This window comes from Microtus oregoni, unplaced genomic scaffold (assembly GCF_018167655.1).
Source record: "Microtus oregoni isolate MIOR12 unplaced genomic scaffold, Mior012 000038F_ref0000394, whole genome shotgun sequence".
Classification (NCBI taxonomy): Eukaryota; Metazoa; Chordata; class Mammalia; order Rodentia; family Cricetidae; genus Microtus; species Microtus oregoni.
The window spans coordinates 2,018,145-2,036,334 of record NW_024543097.1 but is presented as its reverse complement, the minus strand read 5'-3'; the positions used below and the strand labels follow the sequence as shown (position 1 = coordinate 2,036,334).

The 18,190-nt window shown below is 43.5% G+C and overlaps 1 protein-coding gene across 1 annotated transcript in view; it reads left to right on the top strand.

Annotated features, from left to right (window-relative positions):
• Window positions 1-18,190, top strand: part of Plekhm3 (pleckstrin homology domain containing M3) — a 161,554-nt gene that overhangs the window by 8,410 nt on the left and 134,954 nt on the right. The window contains exon 2 of the mRNA XM_041631814.1: window positions 14,866-15,660. Coding sequence (XP_041487748.1) covers window positions 15,066-15,660 — 595 coding nt within the window. The 5' untranslated portion in view covers window positions 14,866-15,065. The remainder of the gene's footprint in view (window positions 1-14,865; window positions 15,661-18,190) is intronic.

Genomic DNA, 18,190 nt, shown 5'->3' with positions numbered 1-18,190 from the left:
CAGTGCTGGGATTAAAGTTGTGTGCTACCATTGTCCAGCTTCTGTGGTTAACTAGTGGCTAGCTCCACTCTCTGATCTCCAGGCTGCAACACGATTAATAAAAACCCAAAGACAGAAATTGGGGTTCAGCCTGAAGGTCAGAAAAGCAAAACAACCAGCCGCGGACTCTTACCTCTACCTCAGTCCAAGATGGAGATACTGCTTCCAGGAATCTCACAGTGAGACAGACTGAGAGCTGTCTCCTCCCATTTTATATTCCTCTCTGGAGCTAGTATTAAAGGCGTGCATCACTACCTCCTGGTTTCTGTGGCAAACTAGTGTGGCTTCTGGGATTAATTTAAAGATGTGTGTCACCACTGCCTGGTCTGTAAGGCTGATGAGTGCAGCTGTTTGACTCTCTGATCTTCCAGCACGCTTTGTTTGCTAGAATACAAAGGAAATATCACACAACAAACACTTAAGTGAAGTCACAGTATTATACCCTCACAGACATTCCAAGTAATATGTCCAAAGGTCATATTGAGAATTGAGACTTAGCTCTTTAGTAGAGAACAACTTTTTATTCTATTTGTTCAGAGTCTTCTCATATACCACTCCCTTGGAGAATTTAAATGACACAAAGACTATAGACTTTATTTATTTATTTTTTTGCAAATGAGGTATCAACTATTTCCCTGGGTAAAAGGATGACAGTTATCAGGTAACTACCTGGGCCATGGAATTAACAAATAAAACAATAAAAATAAATATTAGTTATAGTTGCTGATGTTTGACACTGAAATCTGAAGCACCCTGTACATGAAATGTTCGTCTTAATTTAGGGTCATTAAGTGGCTTTCAGTTACATGTAGGGCTATGCATTTGGTGTTGCTTTTACTCAAGACCACTTCATCTCTGTAAGTTCCTGTTTCCTTGTCAAGTGGTAATAATAATGACATCAGTTCCTGAGTGACTTGTTGGAAGAATTTACAACTCAGTACTCACAAGGAGCTTGCTGTAATGCCTGCCCCTTAATAAGTAAGACGTAAATATTAGCTATCTATTACTTGTCATTGGTCTTAGGCATTATAAGAACTGTATTTTCTTTTTAAACATTTGTTAAGCTACCTTTAATTTTGCCTTTAACCTAAGTCTACCCATACTGAAAGGGACCTCCACAAGATGTCTGTAAAGAGCTCAGTACAGCGGTGGGCAGGACTCCCTGAAGAAGGTGTTTAAGTGTTAGCTCTCACAAACTTATCATCGTGATACAGTCAGATCAATTGGCTATCAGTCAGTCAGATCCCTGGAATTTATACATTGCACAACTGGGATTTTTTTGGTTGCTTGTTTGTTGTGATCAGGTTTCGTGTAGTGGAGGCTGGTTTCAAACTTACTGTGTATGCTGCAGAGGCTGGCCTTCTCCAGACCCTCCTGCCCACCCTGCAGAATTGTTTTGGAAAAACCCATTCCACATTAATGGTAATGGTTCATAATAAAATTAATTTAAGGGGCTAGAGAGACGGTTCAGTGGTTTGAAGCAGATACTGCTCTTCCACGTTTAAGTCCTAGTACCCATGTCAGGTCGCTCACAAGTACCTGGAACTCCAGCTGCAGAGGATCTGATGCCCCTGACCCCGTGGGTACCTGTGCTCACATAGCAGAGGATCTGATGCCCCTGACCCCATGGGTACCTGTGCTCACATAGCAGAGGATCTGATGCCCCTGACCCCATGGGTACCTGTGCTCACATAGCAGAGGATCTGATGCCCCTGACCCCATGGGTACCTGTGCTCACATAGCAGAGGATCTGATGCCCCTGACCCCATGGGTACCTGTGCTCACATAGCAGAGGATCTGATGCCCCTGACCCCATGGGTACCTGTGCTCACATAGCAGAGGATCTGATGCCCCTGACCCCATGGGTACCTGTGCTCACATAGCAGAGGATCTGATTCCTCTGACCCCATGGGTACCTGTGCTCACATAGCAGAGGATCTGATGCCCCTGACCCCATGGGTACCTGGAACTCCAGCTGCAGAGGATCTGATGCCCCTGACCCCATGGGTACCTGGAACTCCAGCTGCAGAGGATCTGATGCCCCTGACCCCATGGGTACCTGTGCTCACATAGCAGAGGATCTGATGCCCCTGACCCCATGGGTACCTGTGCTCACATAGCAGAGGATCTGATTCCTCTGACCCCATGGGTACCTGTGCTCACATAGCAGAGGATCTGATTCCTCTGACCCCATGGGTACCTGTGCTCACATAGCAGAGGATCTGATGCCCCTGACCCCATGGGTACCTGGAACTCCAGCTGCAGAGGATCTGATGCCTCTGACCCCATGGGTACCTGTGCTCACATAGCAGAGGATCTAATTCCTCTGACCCCGTGGGTACCTGTGCTCACATAGCAGAGAATCTGATTCCTCTGACCCCATGGGTACATGGGTACCTGTGCTCACATGTATGTACCCATGTGGAACACACACACAAAACAAAAATAAATCTTAAAAAAAAGAAACTCACCAATGAGAAGGATGAAAAGATAGCCTCTACTGCTCTTAGTATTTCAACCCTTTTCCTCTGCCCTACAGGCGAGGATTTTCTGGCCTTGGCCTTGTGTGGAGATGCAGTCTTTCTGTTGTTTGTGCTTATCTTTTCTTATCTTTGAAGTCTGTGAGGGTGTTTTGTCTGCCCTTGTCTGCTGTGCTTGCTTCCTGACTAAAGTGGTCAGAGGCTGATTGGTAGCCAAGGTCAGTGTCATAGATTAAGTCCTAAAAGGAGAAATGCGGTTCATGGATGCGCCAGCCACCATTGAACGAGTCTGTCATTTCAGACAGTGTGAGGCACCTTCTGCATAGACCCACCTGGTCACTGGTCTGGAACTCCTGAGGAAACATTAGCAAAGCCCCAGCCTCGCTTTTTAGCTCATTAAAATATAACAGAAAGAAAAAACAAAAACAATTAAGCACATCTCATAACATCCTTTCTAAGCTCCCCGAAGCTTGTAGCTAGGTAACTTTTCAAATTCCATTTTGGGTTTATTTATGTGTGGGTGTGTTACGTGTTTGTTTCTTTTATCTTTGGCTTCTATTATTCCTGATATTTGCCAGAGAAAAATCTGTTCCACCATTTTAGCCAAATTAAGCAAGCTTTTTATTAAAATTTTAAATACTGACAAGATGGAATTTGGTCAGGGCCATTCGTGGAAACTCTCCAGCTGAGTGACCCCAAACATGTGTCCGCAGGGCTTATATGGACAAAACTCATACTTTCCCATGAGGCTTTGCTGTTATTTTTGAAGAACTACCACTCCCAGAATCCCAGGAGGTTTCCTGGACATTAGACAGGTGGGGCTTACAGGTTTTTTAGGGTCTAACATTTACTCCTAGAAGAATCCCTGTGTACACATCATTGTCATTTGACTTTCTTGTGTTCTCATATATCTTGTTTATTTTGTCCCTGTGTCCCCTAGTTGTTCAGCACTTCAAGGATAGATCCGTGTTTTCTGCCTCCACATCTAAAGTAGTGCTTGAGTACTTGATCATAGCTTTAGATCCTCCAGGAAAACATACACATACGATCTGCCCTTCTTCCCAACTGTGAGCTAGCCGTAGCGGGGCTACTGTTTTACAGAGCCTGGCTTTCTGGATGTCACTACCTGGGAAGACTGCTGGAACAGGAGCCTTTCCTGGGGTCCACGGTTGGTGCTGTGCTCGTTGCCGTCCTTGTCCCACCGAGCGAGCTGGGTGGCTCTGGGCATGGCTGCAGTCTTAGTTGTGGTTCTGCCACTGCGGCACCTGAGAGCTTTAAGGCGGTTTGGAAGGTTGAACCTGGGTGGCCCACAGGATTTGTTAATTAGACAGGGATTTCAGAACTTCTTTGTCTTCCCCATAGGACCTTCAGCTGACAATAGATGAGTCATTTTGGTCTCTTTCATCAGGGTGAAACAGTCCCATTACTCCTTCCACCTCTCTTTGTTGAGATCACTGTAAGTATTTATTAAAAGGCTCACCAAGCACTTTTTATAAACCATAGTTTAAACTGTGCATGTGCAATGAGTATTTTCAATAAAACCATGTAATTTCCCCCCCAGGTTAGCTGAATTTTGAGGTATTATGTGAGAAAACATGATAGAAATTGCAGCTTATATTTGGAAATACCCCCAACCCCATTTGTGTTCAGAAAATTCCAAATAGGTCTATGAGCCAATGATAATCTTTAGGTCTGAAGGTACTTCCCCAATCCTTCTGGGGTATGATGCACATTTGGGGTTCTTTGTTGTGTTTGTTGTTGCTCTGTGGTCTGTCCCTAGGTGCACCTTGCAGTTATTCCCTGTTGTAGTTAGGGGCTGACTCCAGCAGCATGGGTGCTGGCATCAGAGAGGGCTGGAATCCCGAGTCACTGGGAAGTAAGATCAGCACATGATGTAAGAGAGGAACAAGAGCTATACTGCTGCAGTTCAAAGAAAGATGCGTTTAGGGACCAAAGAAGGCGTGCAGAGGCGGGGCTGGAGCGGCACTTGAAGAGTTGATAGGAGTTTAATGGGTAGAAGTGGCAGAGAGTAGCTTAGTGATGGTTGCCAGCAAAGACTTAGAGTTTAAAAAGCATAAAATTTAATCAGTAGTGTTTTTGTTCGGAGCAGAAAAGGTGCATACAGAAGAATGGGGACACTGGGGAAAGAGACTGAGCCAAGGATACAGAAGGCCTGGACTGTCCGGTTAAAGAGTTCATAGGGGGCACTCAGCTAATATTACAGTTGAACAACCGAGTATGGTTAAGATACATGAGTTTAGTTTAGCCATGAAGTAGGCCAGGTAGAAATTTCTTACACTTACCTGGACACATAGGGCCCAGAAGTCAGGTCTGAGTCAGAGAATGAAGGCAGATGTTTGAAATTGCAAGCATCCTTAAACTGATTATGTAGCTCCATCAGTGAAGCCGACTCGGGGATTTGATGAGGAGAGGTGACGAGTAGACATAAGAGGGGAGGTGACGAGCAGAGCGCCCAGGCACGTTACTTATTTTCTCATCGTTGTGGTCAGATACCGTTAAGCAACACAAGAAAGGAAGGAAGGATTATTTTGGTTCATCGTTTGATAGTATAGTCTATCATGGTGGGGGAAGTCATGTCAGCAGGAGCATGAAAAGCCAGGTCACATTGCATTCGGCCAGGAAATAGAGATGAATTCTGGCATTCCTTTCGCTGTCCCTGTTCAATTCTCTCTGGGACCCCTGCACATAGGATGGTGCTGTTCCCATTATAGGTTCATCTTCCCACCTCTCTATAAATGCTGTCAGACTGAGCAAGAGGTCTGTCTCCTACATCCAATTAAGTTGACCATCAAGGTCAACCACACAGGCTGGAGAGACACCTCAGTGAGCACAGGGACTTGCTGCCAAGCCAGATGACCTGAATTTCATCTCCAGAACGCACAGGGTGAAGAGAACGGACTCCCTTAAGTTTTCCTCTGACCTGTACACACACTGTAGAGTATGTGTGGATTCATGTACAGGCGTCCATACGTACACACACAATAGATTTGAGAAGAATTAGTCACACCAGGGAAGTCTGGCAAAGCTTCTATGAAGGACTGACTAATACCATCTAGGAGGATGTGGGCTTTGAAAGACAGTAGCAGCTGCGTAAGGAGGAGGCCACTAGATGATTGAAGGTCCATGGCGTGTGGCCTGGCCCAGTCATAAGGAATGAGTAACAGACCCGTCTCCTTTCCTCCTCTCCCCTCGTCTTCTTGTTGTGTTCCACTTCAAAATATTTATGGGTATTTGCTCTTAGAGAATATATTCATGGAGACGCTGGGACTGAAATTGAATGTACAGTCTTGATTCCAGTTGAATACGGGGCAAGCCACCCTTTACTATGCATTTTCTTTCCCTGAGTTGCGACTTGTCATATCTGTCATTATGTACCAGAATTTCTATGAGCATTGGTCACTGTGCAGATACTTTGTGTGACCCTAGTGCTCATCTCACGACACAGTGGTGGTCTTTTCTTGGAGTCTAGATACAGTGAGGCCGTTTCATGCTCACTCCAAGCCTATAAAGCGGGATTCCACATGAGTTCCAAGCTGCACGCCCCAGTGTCCTGATCTGCTGCTGTGGGCGTGGCTGTGCTCCATCAGCGTATTCACATTGTCTCTGTGCTGGAGAACCATAGAAAGCATCATGGTTTGTTTGTTTGTTTTTTTTTTTGTTTTTTTGTTTTTGTTTTGTTTTTTTTAACTTGGTGAGCCAATGGGTTCTATTGGGGTTACTTACGGGAGCAGAAATTACTCCAAGATGGTTACTTAGGCCCCAAAGGGGTATTGCTGAGTTTTAAGGCAGATAGTTGCCTAATTTTGAGTTTCCAAAAGCAGCTATGCCAGTTTGTACTCCCAGCAGTGGAGTTTTCTCTTTACCCCACATTCTCTTAAACATAAGTTGTTAGCAGTATTTTTAATCTTAGTCATTTTTACAGAGATAAGTTAAAACCTCAGAGTTTTAATTTGTATTTCTCTAATGGCTTAAGGCTGTTATGTTTAAACATTTTTTAACTGTCTTTCAGTCATTTTAAGTTCATCTGTTGAGAGTTTTCAGTTTAGGTCTGCAACACATATTTTTATTGAATTATTTTTTTTATGACAAATTTCCTGAGTTCTTCATAGGTTTTTAGAGTGGGTTTATGCTAAGTAAAGATCCTTTCCCATTCTATAGACTAATATTATGTCTTTTTTTAAATTTATTAATTTATTAAGGATTTCTGCCTCCTCCCCGCCACCGCCTCCCATTTCCCTCCTTCTCCCCCGATCAAGTTCCCCTCCCTCATCAGCTCGAAGAGCAATCTTCCCTCATCAGCTCAAAGAGCAATCAGGGTTCCCTGACCTGTGGGAAGTCCAAGGACCGCCCATCTCCATCCAGGTCTCATAAGATGAGCATCCAAACTGCCTAGGCTCCCACAAAGCCAGTACGTGCAGTAGGATCAAAAACCATTGCCGTTGTTCTTGAGTTCTCGGTATTCCTCCTTGTCCGCTATGTTCAGCAAGTCTGGTTTTATCCCATGCTTTTTCAGACCCAGGCCAGCTGGCTTTGGTGAGTTCCCGATAGAACATCCCCATTGTCTCAGTGTGTGGGTGCATCCCTCGCGGTCCTGAGTTCCTTGCTCGTGCTCCCTCTCCTTCTGCTCCTGATTTGGACCTTGAGATTTCTGTCTGGTGCTCCAATGTGGGTCTCTGTCTCTGTCTCCTTTCATCGCCTGATGAAGGTTAATATTCAGGAGGATCGCGAATTATAAGCTCAATGTTCTTTATTTATGGCTAGAAACCAAATATGAGTGAGTACATCCCATGTTCTTCTTTTTGGTCTGGCTTACCTCACTCAGGGTAGTGTTTTCTATTTCCATCCATTTGTATGCAAAATTCAAGAAGTCCTTGTTTTTTACTGCTGAGTAATACTCTAATATGTATATATTCCATACTTTCTTCATCCATTCTTCCATTGAAGGGCATCTAGGTTGTTTCCAGGTTCTGGCTATTACAAACAACGCTGCTACGAACATAGTTGAGCATATACTTTTGTTGTATGATAGGGCCTCTCTTGGGTATATTCCCAAGAGTGGTATTGCTGGGTCCAGGGGTAGGTTGATCCCGAATTTCCTGAGAAACTTCCACACTGCTTTCCAGAGTGGTTGCACAAGTTTGCATTCCCACCAGCAATGGATGAGTGTACCCCTTTCTCCACAACCTCCCCAGCAAAGGCTATCATTGGTGTTTTTTTTTATTTTAGCCATTCTGACAGGTGTAAGATGGTATCTTAAAGTTGTCTTGATTTGCATTTCCCTGATCGCTAAGGAAGTTGAGCATGACCTTAAGTGTCTTTTGGCCATTTGAACTTCTTCTGTTGAGAATTCTCTGTTCAGTTCAGTGCCCCATTTTTTTAATTGGGTTGATTAGCATTTTAAAGTCTAGTTTCTTGAGTTCTCTATATATTTTGGAGATCAGACCTTTGTCTGTTGCGGGGTTGGTGAAGATCTTCTCCCAGTCAGTAGGTTGCCTTTTTGTCTTAGTGACAGTGTCCTTTGCTTTACAGAAGCTTCTCAGTTTTAGTAGGTCCCATTTATTCAATGTTGCCCTTAATGTCTGTGCTGCTGGGGTTATACCTAGGAAGCGATCTCCTGTGCCCATCTGTTGTAGGATACTTCCCACTTTCTCTTCTATCAGGTTCAGTGTTTTCGGGCTGATATTGAGGTCTTTAATCCATTTGGACTTGAGTTTTGTGCATGGCGATAGATATGGGTCTATTTTCATTCTTCTACAGATTGACATCCAGTTTTGCCAACATAATTTGTTGAAGATGCTCTCTTTTTTCCATTGTATACTTTTAGCTCCTTTATCGAAAATCAGGTGTTCATAGGTTTGTGGGTTAAAGTCAGGGTCTTCTATACGATTCCATTGGTCGACTTCTCTGTTTTTATGCCAATACCAAGCTGTTTTCAATACTGTAGCTCTGTAATAGAGTTTGAAGTCAGGGATGGTAATGCCTCCAGACGATCCTTTCTTGTATAAGATTGTTTTGGCTATCCTGGGTTTTTTGTTTTTCCATATAAAGTTGATTATTGTCTTCTCCAGATCTGTGAAGAATTTTGATGGGATTTTGATGGGGATTGCATTGACTCTATAGATTGCTTTTGGTAGAATTGCCATTTTTACTATGTTGATCCTCCCAATCCAGGAGCAAGGGAGGTCCTTCCATTTTCTGGTGTCCTCTTTAATTTCTTTCTTCAAAGACTTAAAGTTCTTGTCACATAGATCTTTCACTTCCTTGGTCAGAGTTACCCCAAGATATTTTATGCTATTTGTGGCTATTGTGAAAGGTGATGCTTCTCTGATTTCCCTCTCTCTTCCTTATCCTTAGTGTATAGGAAGGCAATTGATTTTTTGGAGTTGATCTTGTATCCTGCCACATTACTAAAGGTGTTTATCAGCTGTAGGAGTTCTTTGGTAGAGTTTTTGGGGTCACTTCTGTATACTATCATATCATCTGCAAATAACGAAAGCTTAACTTCTTCCTTTCCAATACGAATCCCCTTGATCCCCTTATGTTGTCTTATTGCTATTGTTAGAACTTCAAGCACTATATTGAAGAGGTATGGAGAGAGTGGACATCCTTGTCGTGTTCCTGATTTTAGTGGGATGGCTTTGAGTTTTTCTTCGTTTAATTTAATGTTAGCTGTCGGCTTGCTGTAAATAGCTTTTATTATATTTAGGTATGACCCTTGTATCCCTAATCTCTCCAAGACCTTTGTCATAAAGGGATGTTGAATTTTGTCGAATGCTATTTCAGCATCTAATGAAATGATCATATGATTTTTTTCTTTCAGTTTATTTATATGGTGGATTACATTGAGAGATTTGCGTATGTTGAACCAGCCCTGCATCTCTGGGATGAAGCCTACTTGATCATAATGGATAATTTTTCTAATGTGTTCTTGGATTCGGTTTGCCAGTATTTTATTGAGAATTTTTGCATCGATATTCATGAATGAGATAGGCCTGTAATTCTCTTTCTTGGTTGGGTCTTTGTGTGGTTTTGGTATCGGGGTAACTGTAGCTTCATAAAAGGAATTTGGCAATGATTCTTCTGTTTCTATATTGTGGAACACATTGTGAGGCCGGGGCGGGGGCGCCGGGGGCCCCCCACTTATTCTACACCTCTCAAGTCTCTTCACCGTGCCAGACTAGAGTCAAGCTCAACAGGGTCTTCTTTCCCCGCTGATTCCGCCAAGCCCGTTCCCTTGGCTGTGGGACAGTGGGAATCTCGTTCATCCATTCATGCGCGTCACTAATTAGATGACGAGGCATTTGGCTACCTTAAGAGAGCCATAGTTACTCCCGCCGTTTACCCGCGCTTCATTGAATTTCTTCACTTTGACATTCAGAGCACTGGGCAGAAATCACATCGCGTCAACACCCGCCGCGGGCCTTCGCAAAAGCATCATGGTTTGTGCTTCAGAAAGGTCACTTTGCTAGTCAGGTTTTCTACTGGCTCCATCACATTGTGTAACTCAGAAAACTCCCTGTGAGCTCCAACTTTTGCCAAGGTAGAGAGCATGTGAGAACCCTGAGTACTGACCAAAAGATTGCCATAAGCAGGTGACCTGAAGTGTCTCTGGCAGTGAGTTTTTCTTCCCACTCCAGCAGTTTCTGAAACTGCATGTTCCCAGATCCTGTGAACACTCATTCTGTTCTGACAAGTACCTTGGAGGAAGTTGTCCCCTTTGTCTGACAGCTCAGGTGATCAGGCTGCTATCTTTGTGTACACCAGCCTACGGTATTCCTCATCCCTGCCTCCACCTCTGTATGGGCGGACTGCTGTGTTCAGCCTTGCCTAATGGGCATACGAACAGATTTCCTGTAAGAAAAAAGACAGTATCCTGATCCCCATCCTGTTACATCTCGATACACGCATGTATGGGATTCTTTGGTTTGAACTCTTGATTACCACATTGACAAATGGATCTCAATTTTTCTTTCTATAGTAAATGGGAAAAATACTTCCTTTTACAGAACGAATATTCTGTAATTAGGGCTGAAGAGGTGTCTCAGTTGTTAAGAGTCTGTACTGGTCTTCCAGAGGCTGGGCTTTGGTTCCCAGCACCCACATGGCTGCTTACAATTGTCTGTAACTCCAGTTCCAGGGGATCCAGTACCCTCTTCTGGCCTCCTTAGGTATCAGACATCCATGTGATACCAGACATACATACATACAGGCAGAACACTCACATATATATAAAATAATCATTTAAAAAAATAAAGCCCTATAAATTAGTGCATTTGAAAGAAAACCAGTATTAAGTCATTGACTTTGGATCCTGACTTTGCCTATGTTGACCTGATTAGTCTTTTCAGGGAGAGATCAGGAGCCTGTGGTTGATGCAGAGGTGAGGTCCATCCAGTGGAAGATCCATAATTGTATGATAGTTTGTATTGTTAAAGGCATGCTGAATCAGCTACCTCGTGAATGGTCTACATGCAAAACAGTTTGCTCCCAGAAAGTTTCTTGGTTGCAGGTAAGTGAGAAAGGCACCCGGAGGTTAAATGCTTTGCCGCAGGCTCCCCAGCAAGTGTGGTGGAGCCAGATTTAGAACAGAGTTCTAGTTAGCTCTCGACTCCCAGCCTTGTGCAAACACTCACCACTCTGCACCCACACACTGGAGTTCACTTGCTAGAGGAAGTAACACTTCATATTTTGACCTGTGTGTTGCTGTTGCTGTTGTTATTATTATTATTATTACTATTATTATTATAGTTAATTTGAAGCCAAGTGAGGCAACCTTTAAGACGTCTTCAATTATAGACAGTGAAGTATATTCGAAGTAGACTACAAGTAAAGATACAATTCCCAAAAATTTAAGTCGAGAAAAGGGATTCCCCAAAAACTGCTGTGATTGTATGGGAGGGCAAAGGTACTGTGGCTGGCCTTCGGGTTCCTCAGAGCTTACGATGAATTTGTGAGACTGGCTGGTCACTGCAGCACAGAAAAACCCAGGGTGTGGTGCGAGCCTGAGTTTATGTGAAGAGTTCTGTAGCTTTGACAGAAGTGAGGAGGAATAAAACAGCAGGCAGTGTAGGTGAGGGATAGATGCTCAATATGTATCTGTGAGAGAGACAGACAGACAGACAGAGAATCTAATGTGCTTTAGCAAAATGATCATAAATTCCGAGCTCCTCGAGCTTGTTTTAGTGGAGAGAAGAAACACTAGCATTAAATCCATGAGGAAGTTAAATGATGATATTGAAATATGGCAGATGCTTAAAGAAAAGGGTGATTGTGGTTCATGTGGGCATGTAGGCTCCTGTGATGGTACATTCTTCCGACACGAGGGAAGTGGCACTTCCTTTTGTGTTCTTCTTCCTCAAAATGTGTAACTCTAGTCTAATCATGAGAAAAACATCAAACAAACAAAAAGCCCACGTAAAGGAGCTGCTAAGTGGCTCAGTTGGCTGCATGCTGTGCACGCACGAGGACCGCGTTTGGATCCTTAGCATCTACTGGCATGGTTTGAAGACTGCATCTTCAAGCTGGGCAGTGGTGGCACACGCCTTTAAGCCCAGCACTGGGGAGGCAGAGGCAGGCAGATCTCTGAGTTTGAGGCCAGCCTGGTCTACAAGAGCTAGTTCCAGGACAGGCTCCAAAGCTGCAGAGAAATTCTGTCGTGAAAAAAAAAAAAAAAGATTACATCTTCAGCATTTATAAAGCCCTGGATTTGTCCCTTAGTAAAACGTGCATGTGCATGCATGCACACACGCACAGACACACACACACTCACTCATGCACGCACACACTCACTCATGCACGCACACACACACACTCACTCATGCATGTACACACACACTCATGCATGTACACACACACTCATGCATGTACACACACACTCATGCACGCACACACACTCATGCATGTACACACACTCATGCATGTACACACACACTCATGCACGCACACACACTCACTCACTCATGCACACACACACACTCACACACTCGTGCATGCACACACACACACTCACACACACTCGTGCACGCACACACACTCACACATGCATGCACACACACTCACGCATGCACGCACACACACTCACACATTCACTTATGCACACACACTCACACATGCATGCACACACACTCATGCATGCATGCACACACACTCACACATTCACTTATGCACATACACTCACTCATGCACACACACACACATACACTCACTCATGCACACTGCCTCCACACTGGGTCTAATGGTAGGTAGGTAAGAAAAGGAATGCTGGCAGTTTTAGAAGATTAATTTAATGATCTATATGATGATATTTCGTCTGTAAATGGGAATCTTGTACTTTGAATATAGTAATTTTTCTTAGTCTCTGAAATACAAGATGAAATTAGAAAAAATTCACATTTCAGAATTATTAAAACTTGTTACATAATTCAGGAGACTGAAGCTTGAGACTCAGAAGGACAAACAAATTTAAGCCCTGTTTTCAGCCCCAAACATTGGAAACATTGTATGCTGTTCTAACACAAGGGGAAAGAGATAGTTCATAGTCAGCACGCTTTATAGGGAAAGCTGGCCACAGTTCCCATGATCTGGGTTAGGGTTTAGTTGGTAGAGTGCTTGCCTGGCATGCTTGAATCATCGTGTTTGACCTCCAGCATCACCTAAAATCAAGGATAGTAGGGAACACCTATACCCCAGAGCTGGAGGCTGGGGAATTGGGGGTCAGGATCTCTTCCAGTTTTATAGTGGATTTGAGGTCAGCTTGTTAAATAAATAGATAAATAAAAGTTTGCATATACTAGTTTAATTTACATATACTAAGCAATATAGTTTGGTGCTATTGATTTAAAAATGCTTGAGCTAAAAATTAATTGATTAATCATAGTTTTTGAAAAAAAAATTCTCTACCTGTTCAGCAATGTTTAATGGTATTGATAGTTTTTACCTACTTATATATAAGCAGTACAGAGGAAAGAAGATGTTGCCTACTTTTGTCCGTTCTTTGCTAAAGACATATAGGTATGTGTATGTGACTTCTGGGTACTGAAGACATATAGGTATGTGTATGTGACTTCTGGGTACTGAAGACATTATATAGGTATGTGTATGTGACCTCTGGGTACTGAAGACATTATATAGGTATGTGTATGTGACTTCTGGGTACTGAAGACATTATATAGGTATGTGTATGTGACCTCTGGGTACTGAAGACATTATATAGGTATGTGTATGTGACCTCTGGGTACTGAAGACATTATATAGGTATGTATATGTGACCTCTGGGTACTGAAGACATTATATAGGTATGTGTATGTGACCTCTGGGTACTGAAGACATTATATAGGTATGTGTATGTGACCTCTGGGTACTGAAGACATTATATAGGTATGTGTATGTGACCTCTGGGTACTGAAGACATTATATAGGTATGTGTATGTGACCTCTGGGTACTGAAGACATTATATAGGTATATGTATGTGACCTCTGGGCACGTGAAATGCAGCAGAGTGCCTGAGGAACTTAGACTGCTGAGTTTAAATAGGTGTGTGCGGTTGCTGTCTGCAGTGGTGGGTGGTACCACAATCAAGGTCTACTCTAGTTATACCAACCACGGAGGGACAGCGCTTCTCATGTGGCATTCTTTCTGCTCAGATCTAGAGAGAGGAAATGATGAACTAAAGCCTGCCACTTGGGCCATAATTTTACCATAGGCTTTTTGGCCGAGCTTCCAATTCCATGAGAGGTTCATAAACGCCTGACCTTTAATATCAGATTAGACCTATACTCTGAGGTCAGGCTAGAAGCCAGGGAGTTTGGCACTTGGAACCTTTTCCCAGAAAAATTGGGAAATTCTGAGGACCAGAGTCACCATTAGGCTTTATGGTCCGGGGAGGCACAAGCTGGTGATTTTACATTCAGGTTTAGTCAAAGCCCAGCCTCCCTCTTTACTTCTCCCTGTACCTTCTCACCAATAGACCGTGAGTAATTTCAGTGTTGGGAAAGCATTCATGACTTTAGATGCCAGCCACAGACTCCCTCGTGTCTTTTGCTTACTATTTTCATTCAACAGATGAGAGGTTTTTGTCTTTACAACTGCCCTCAAAGGCTGCTCTGTGTGGATAAAAGCAGCTGGCCTTGTTCCCCTCATCAGGGAGCTCTGCCCCGCTCTGCTGAGTTCTCACACAAAGTAGAGAGCCGTGCGCATTCCTGACAGTTAGGCGGCTGTGTGCTGCCCGTGCCCCCGTGTGCACGGCTGCGTAGAAGAAGCTGGGAACAGGGAAAGTGACCGCACAGACCTGTGTGTGCCAACGCTGTCTTGTTTGTGTTCTTCCAGGATATGAAAGATTGGTGCCGCACCGCTTTGATGACTACTGCCCTGCTGTCTCATGAATAAGCCTCTAGATGGCCAGGTGAAGGTCACGGCCACTTGTTTCCTCAGCTGCACCGATGAACCATTGCTCTCTGTTGGCTGAATGTTCGTGACACCCTTTCCTGAAGCAGTTTAGGAGACTTAGACCTCTTGGACCCTGGGTCATGGAAGCTTTGGAAGTGGATGACATCAGCCCTGCCTTGGAGGTGACCGAGGACTTCTTTAGTACTTTCGATAGTAAGCTGGAAAAGGCTGTGCAGCAAGCAGAAGTTTATGGGATTCAGGAAGTCCCTGAACTGGTGGGGCATGAGGTACTCAGTAGCATAACAGACAATGGTGCTTTGAGAAATGTTGCCTCCCTAGGCAAGGGGACCATGATTTGGGACCACTGTAAGAGCAGGCTCCTAGAAACCAAAGGTCAAAATGTCTTCCCTGCCAAAGAACAGCTTATGGTCCAGAGAGGGACAGCCCCAGATAACCTTTCCTGGATGGAACAAAAAGAAGCATCAACCTTCAACTTTTTCAACATCTGCCAGCGTCGGAGGGACAGACCTCGCTCTGTGAATGACTTATTAGATGAGACCACGACTTTCAAGCCAGGACATGCTCGGTCCAGGTCTGACGTCACCCATGTAGTCCTTAGCACCATGCCTTTGCAGCAGCAGCAGCAGCAGCTGTCCCTTCAAGGCCCTCACTTTGCCAGGCCATCCTTTCTGTTGCATTCACCCAGTAAGATTGAAGATGCTCAAGGAAATACAGGTATGTTTTATATCCGCTTTAGTGAGCGCTGCTCATTGCTCTGTCTCCCTTATACCTACCAACTCTCCAGCAGCCACACCTGGCTTCTCGCTCCAATATTTTGTTCTTTGCTTCAGATCAGCTATCTTTTGTCTTCTGAAGAGGTATTTAGTGAAATTACGACTCTGGTTAAGTCTCTCTTCCTAATTGTCTTTGTTAGAATACCCTCATACTGAGCACTGTGTGGTACTGCTCATTCATATCTGATGGTTGCCAGGTCACACGCTGGACTCTATCAGCCTCACCCCCTGGTGTGTTTAAGGTGTGTGGAGACTCTGCTCAAGGGGTCAGTGTCAGTGAAGTCTGGGGAAATTACTCAAAATGAGAGACAATAGATGACCAACTGAAATGTTATTTTATTCCACATCCAAGTGAGTGTCGGTGTCTCTAAGAGGACGGAAGAAGCAGAAGGCACAGTGAGCTAGACTGCTCCAGAAGAGCTTGCGGAGAGCATGAAGTGAAGGGCATGGAGATCCAGAAGTTATGGAGATGATAGACTCATAGAGTGCACATGGGAGAGAAGGGGCAGGTGTAACCCAACTGTAGACCACTTGCCTAGCATGAACAAGGCCGTGGGTTTGATACCCAGCCCTGTAGGAATGTGGTGGAGAGGTTAGAGGAGAAGAGCCAGTGGCAGTTGGGTCTTGTGGTATACGGCCTTTCATTTTCCTCCAGTTTATACACAGATGTGTGCATCTGTGTGTCAGACTGTGCTCACACACATATTCTCCTAAGTGACATAAAAAGCCATCTTTCCAATTACCACAGCATTTTCCTTCAAGATAAAGAATAACTTTATGACTACCAAATTTTATTACTGATGATTCTTTACTCAACTCTTAAATATAAATGGCTTCACCTCAACTCATTGGTGTGTGTGTGTGTGTGTGTGTGTGTGTGTGTGTGTGTGTTCATGCTTTCTAGTTCTTTGAACTGAACCTGGGGCCTTGAATATTTAGGCAAGTGCTCTGCTACCAGCTTCCTCTGCACTCCTCCAGCCCCTGGTTGGTTCTCTGTGTGTATGTGCGTGTATTTATATAATTGTTGTTGTTGTTGTTTGTTTTGTTTTTTAGTAGTTCCAGGAATTCAATTTTGGCTTGCTAGGTAAACACTCTGCCATGAAGCTACCTCTTAGCCTTTATTGTCATTTATGCTCCACTGCTAATTCAAAAAACTTTAAGTTTTATGTGCATACATATTTTCCTGCATATGTATGAGCACTGTGTGAGTGCAATGTTCCCTGGATCTCCAGGAGCTGGCGTACAGCTAGTTGTGAGCCACCATGTGGGTGCTGGGAACTGAAAGCAACAAGAGCTCTTAACCACTGAGGAATCTCTGTAGTCCCTTTATTGCTGCTTTTAAGTTAGCTTCTATACCTGCCATACCTGTTTGGTAAGTCAAGTGATATATTTAACAATTTAATAAGTAAGCTTAATTTGTAAGTGTAATCTGAGACAAGATATCAGTTTGAATATAGATAAGAGAATGCAAGGTTTCTGTCCATGACATGCCACAATTCCACATTCGATACAAAGTCACCCTTCAAGACTCTTCTTCCCTGTCAAATCCACAACTTGCCATTCCTCATCTTTCCTCCTAGAGCAATGGTAATGGTTCTCAACCTTCCTAATGCTGGGATTCTTTGATATAGTTCCTCATGTGGTGTTGATCCCTGACCATACACTTATTTCTTTGCTACTTCATAATTGTAATTTTGCTACTGTTATAAATTAGTGTAAATATCTGAGATGCAACTTCCAATGGAGTTGTGACTCACCAGTTGAGAACCACTGTTCTAAGCTCACAGATCTTCAAGAACAGCTGGGGGGGGGGGTTACGACTGTAGGACCAGAAGGAAAGGGATATTGTAAAGCAAGGATGTGGTGACTGATTTCGAGACTTAGGAGACAACACATCGCTGGGACCCCTGTGCCTGAAAGACCTGATAACTTTGTATTTGATCTGTTACATTTATGTAATAGGAAAACTCTTCAATTAGCAAATAACCTTAGTAGATTGTCTGTTAGAATTCACATGGAATTTTGTCATTAAGTCACCTTAGCCATTTGTAGGTCCTCGACAGGACCCAGAAGAAGAGGTTATCATATTTCCAACCTTATTTTTCTAGTTTGTTCTGATTATAAGTTCATGAATCATGCATCCTTGACATCTCTAATGCTCTGGTCTTTCCCCTTGAGCATCTGACAAACCGTGATTATTATTCTTTTTTATTTTCTTATTTCTTTTCAAGACAGGGTTTCTTTGTGTAACCCTGGCTATCCTGAACTCTCTCTCTCTTTCTCTTTCTGTTGAGCAGACTAGCCTTGAACTTAGAGAGATCTCTCTGAGTGCTGGGTTTAAAGGTGTGTACCACCACTCCTGACTTGTGATTGTTATTCTTTAGTTCTTGAGTTTTAAAATTCTGAATACTAATTTATAATGAAATATAAGTAGTGAGTTTGAAAAGGAAATTATAGCATCCGAACTTTGC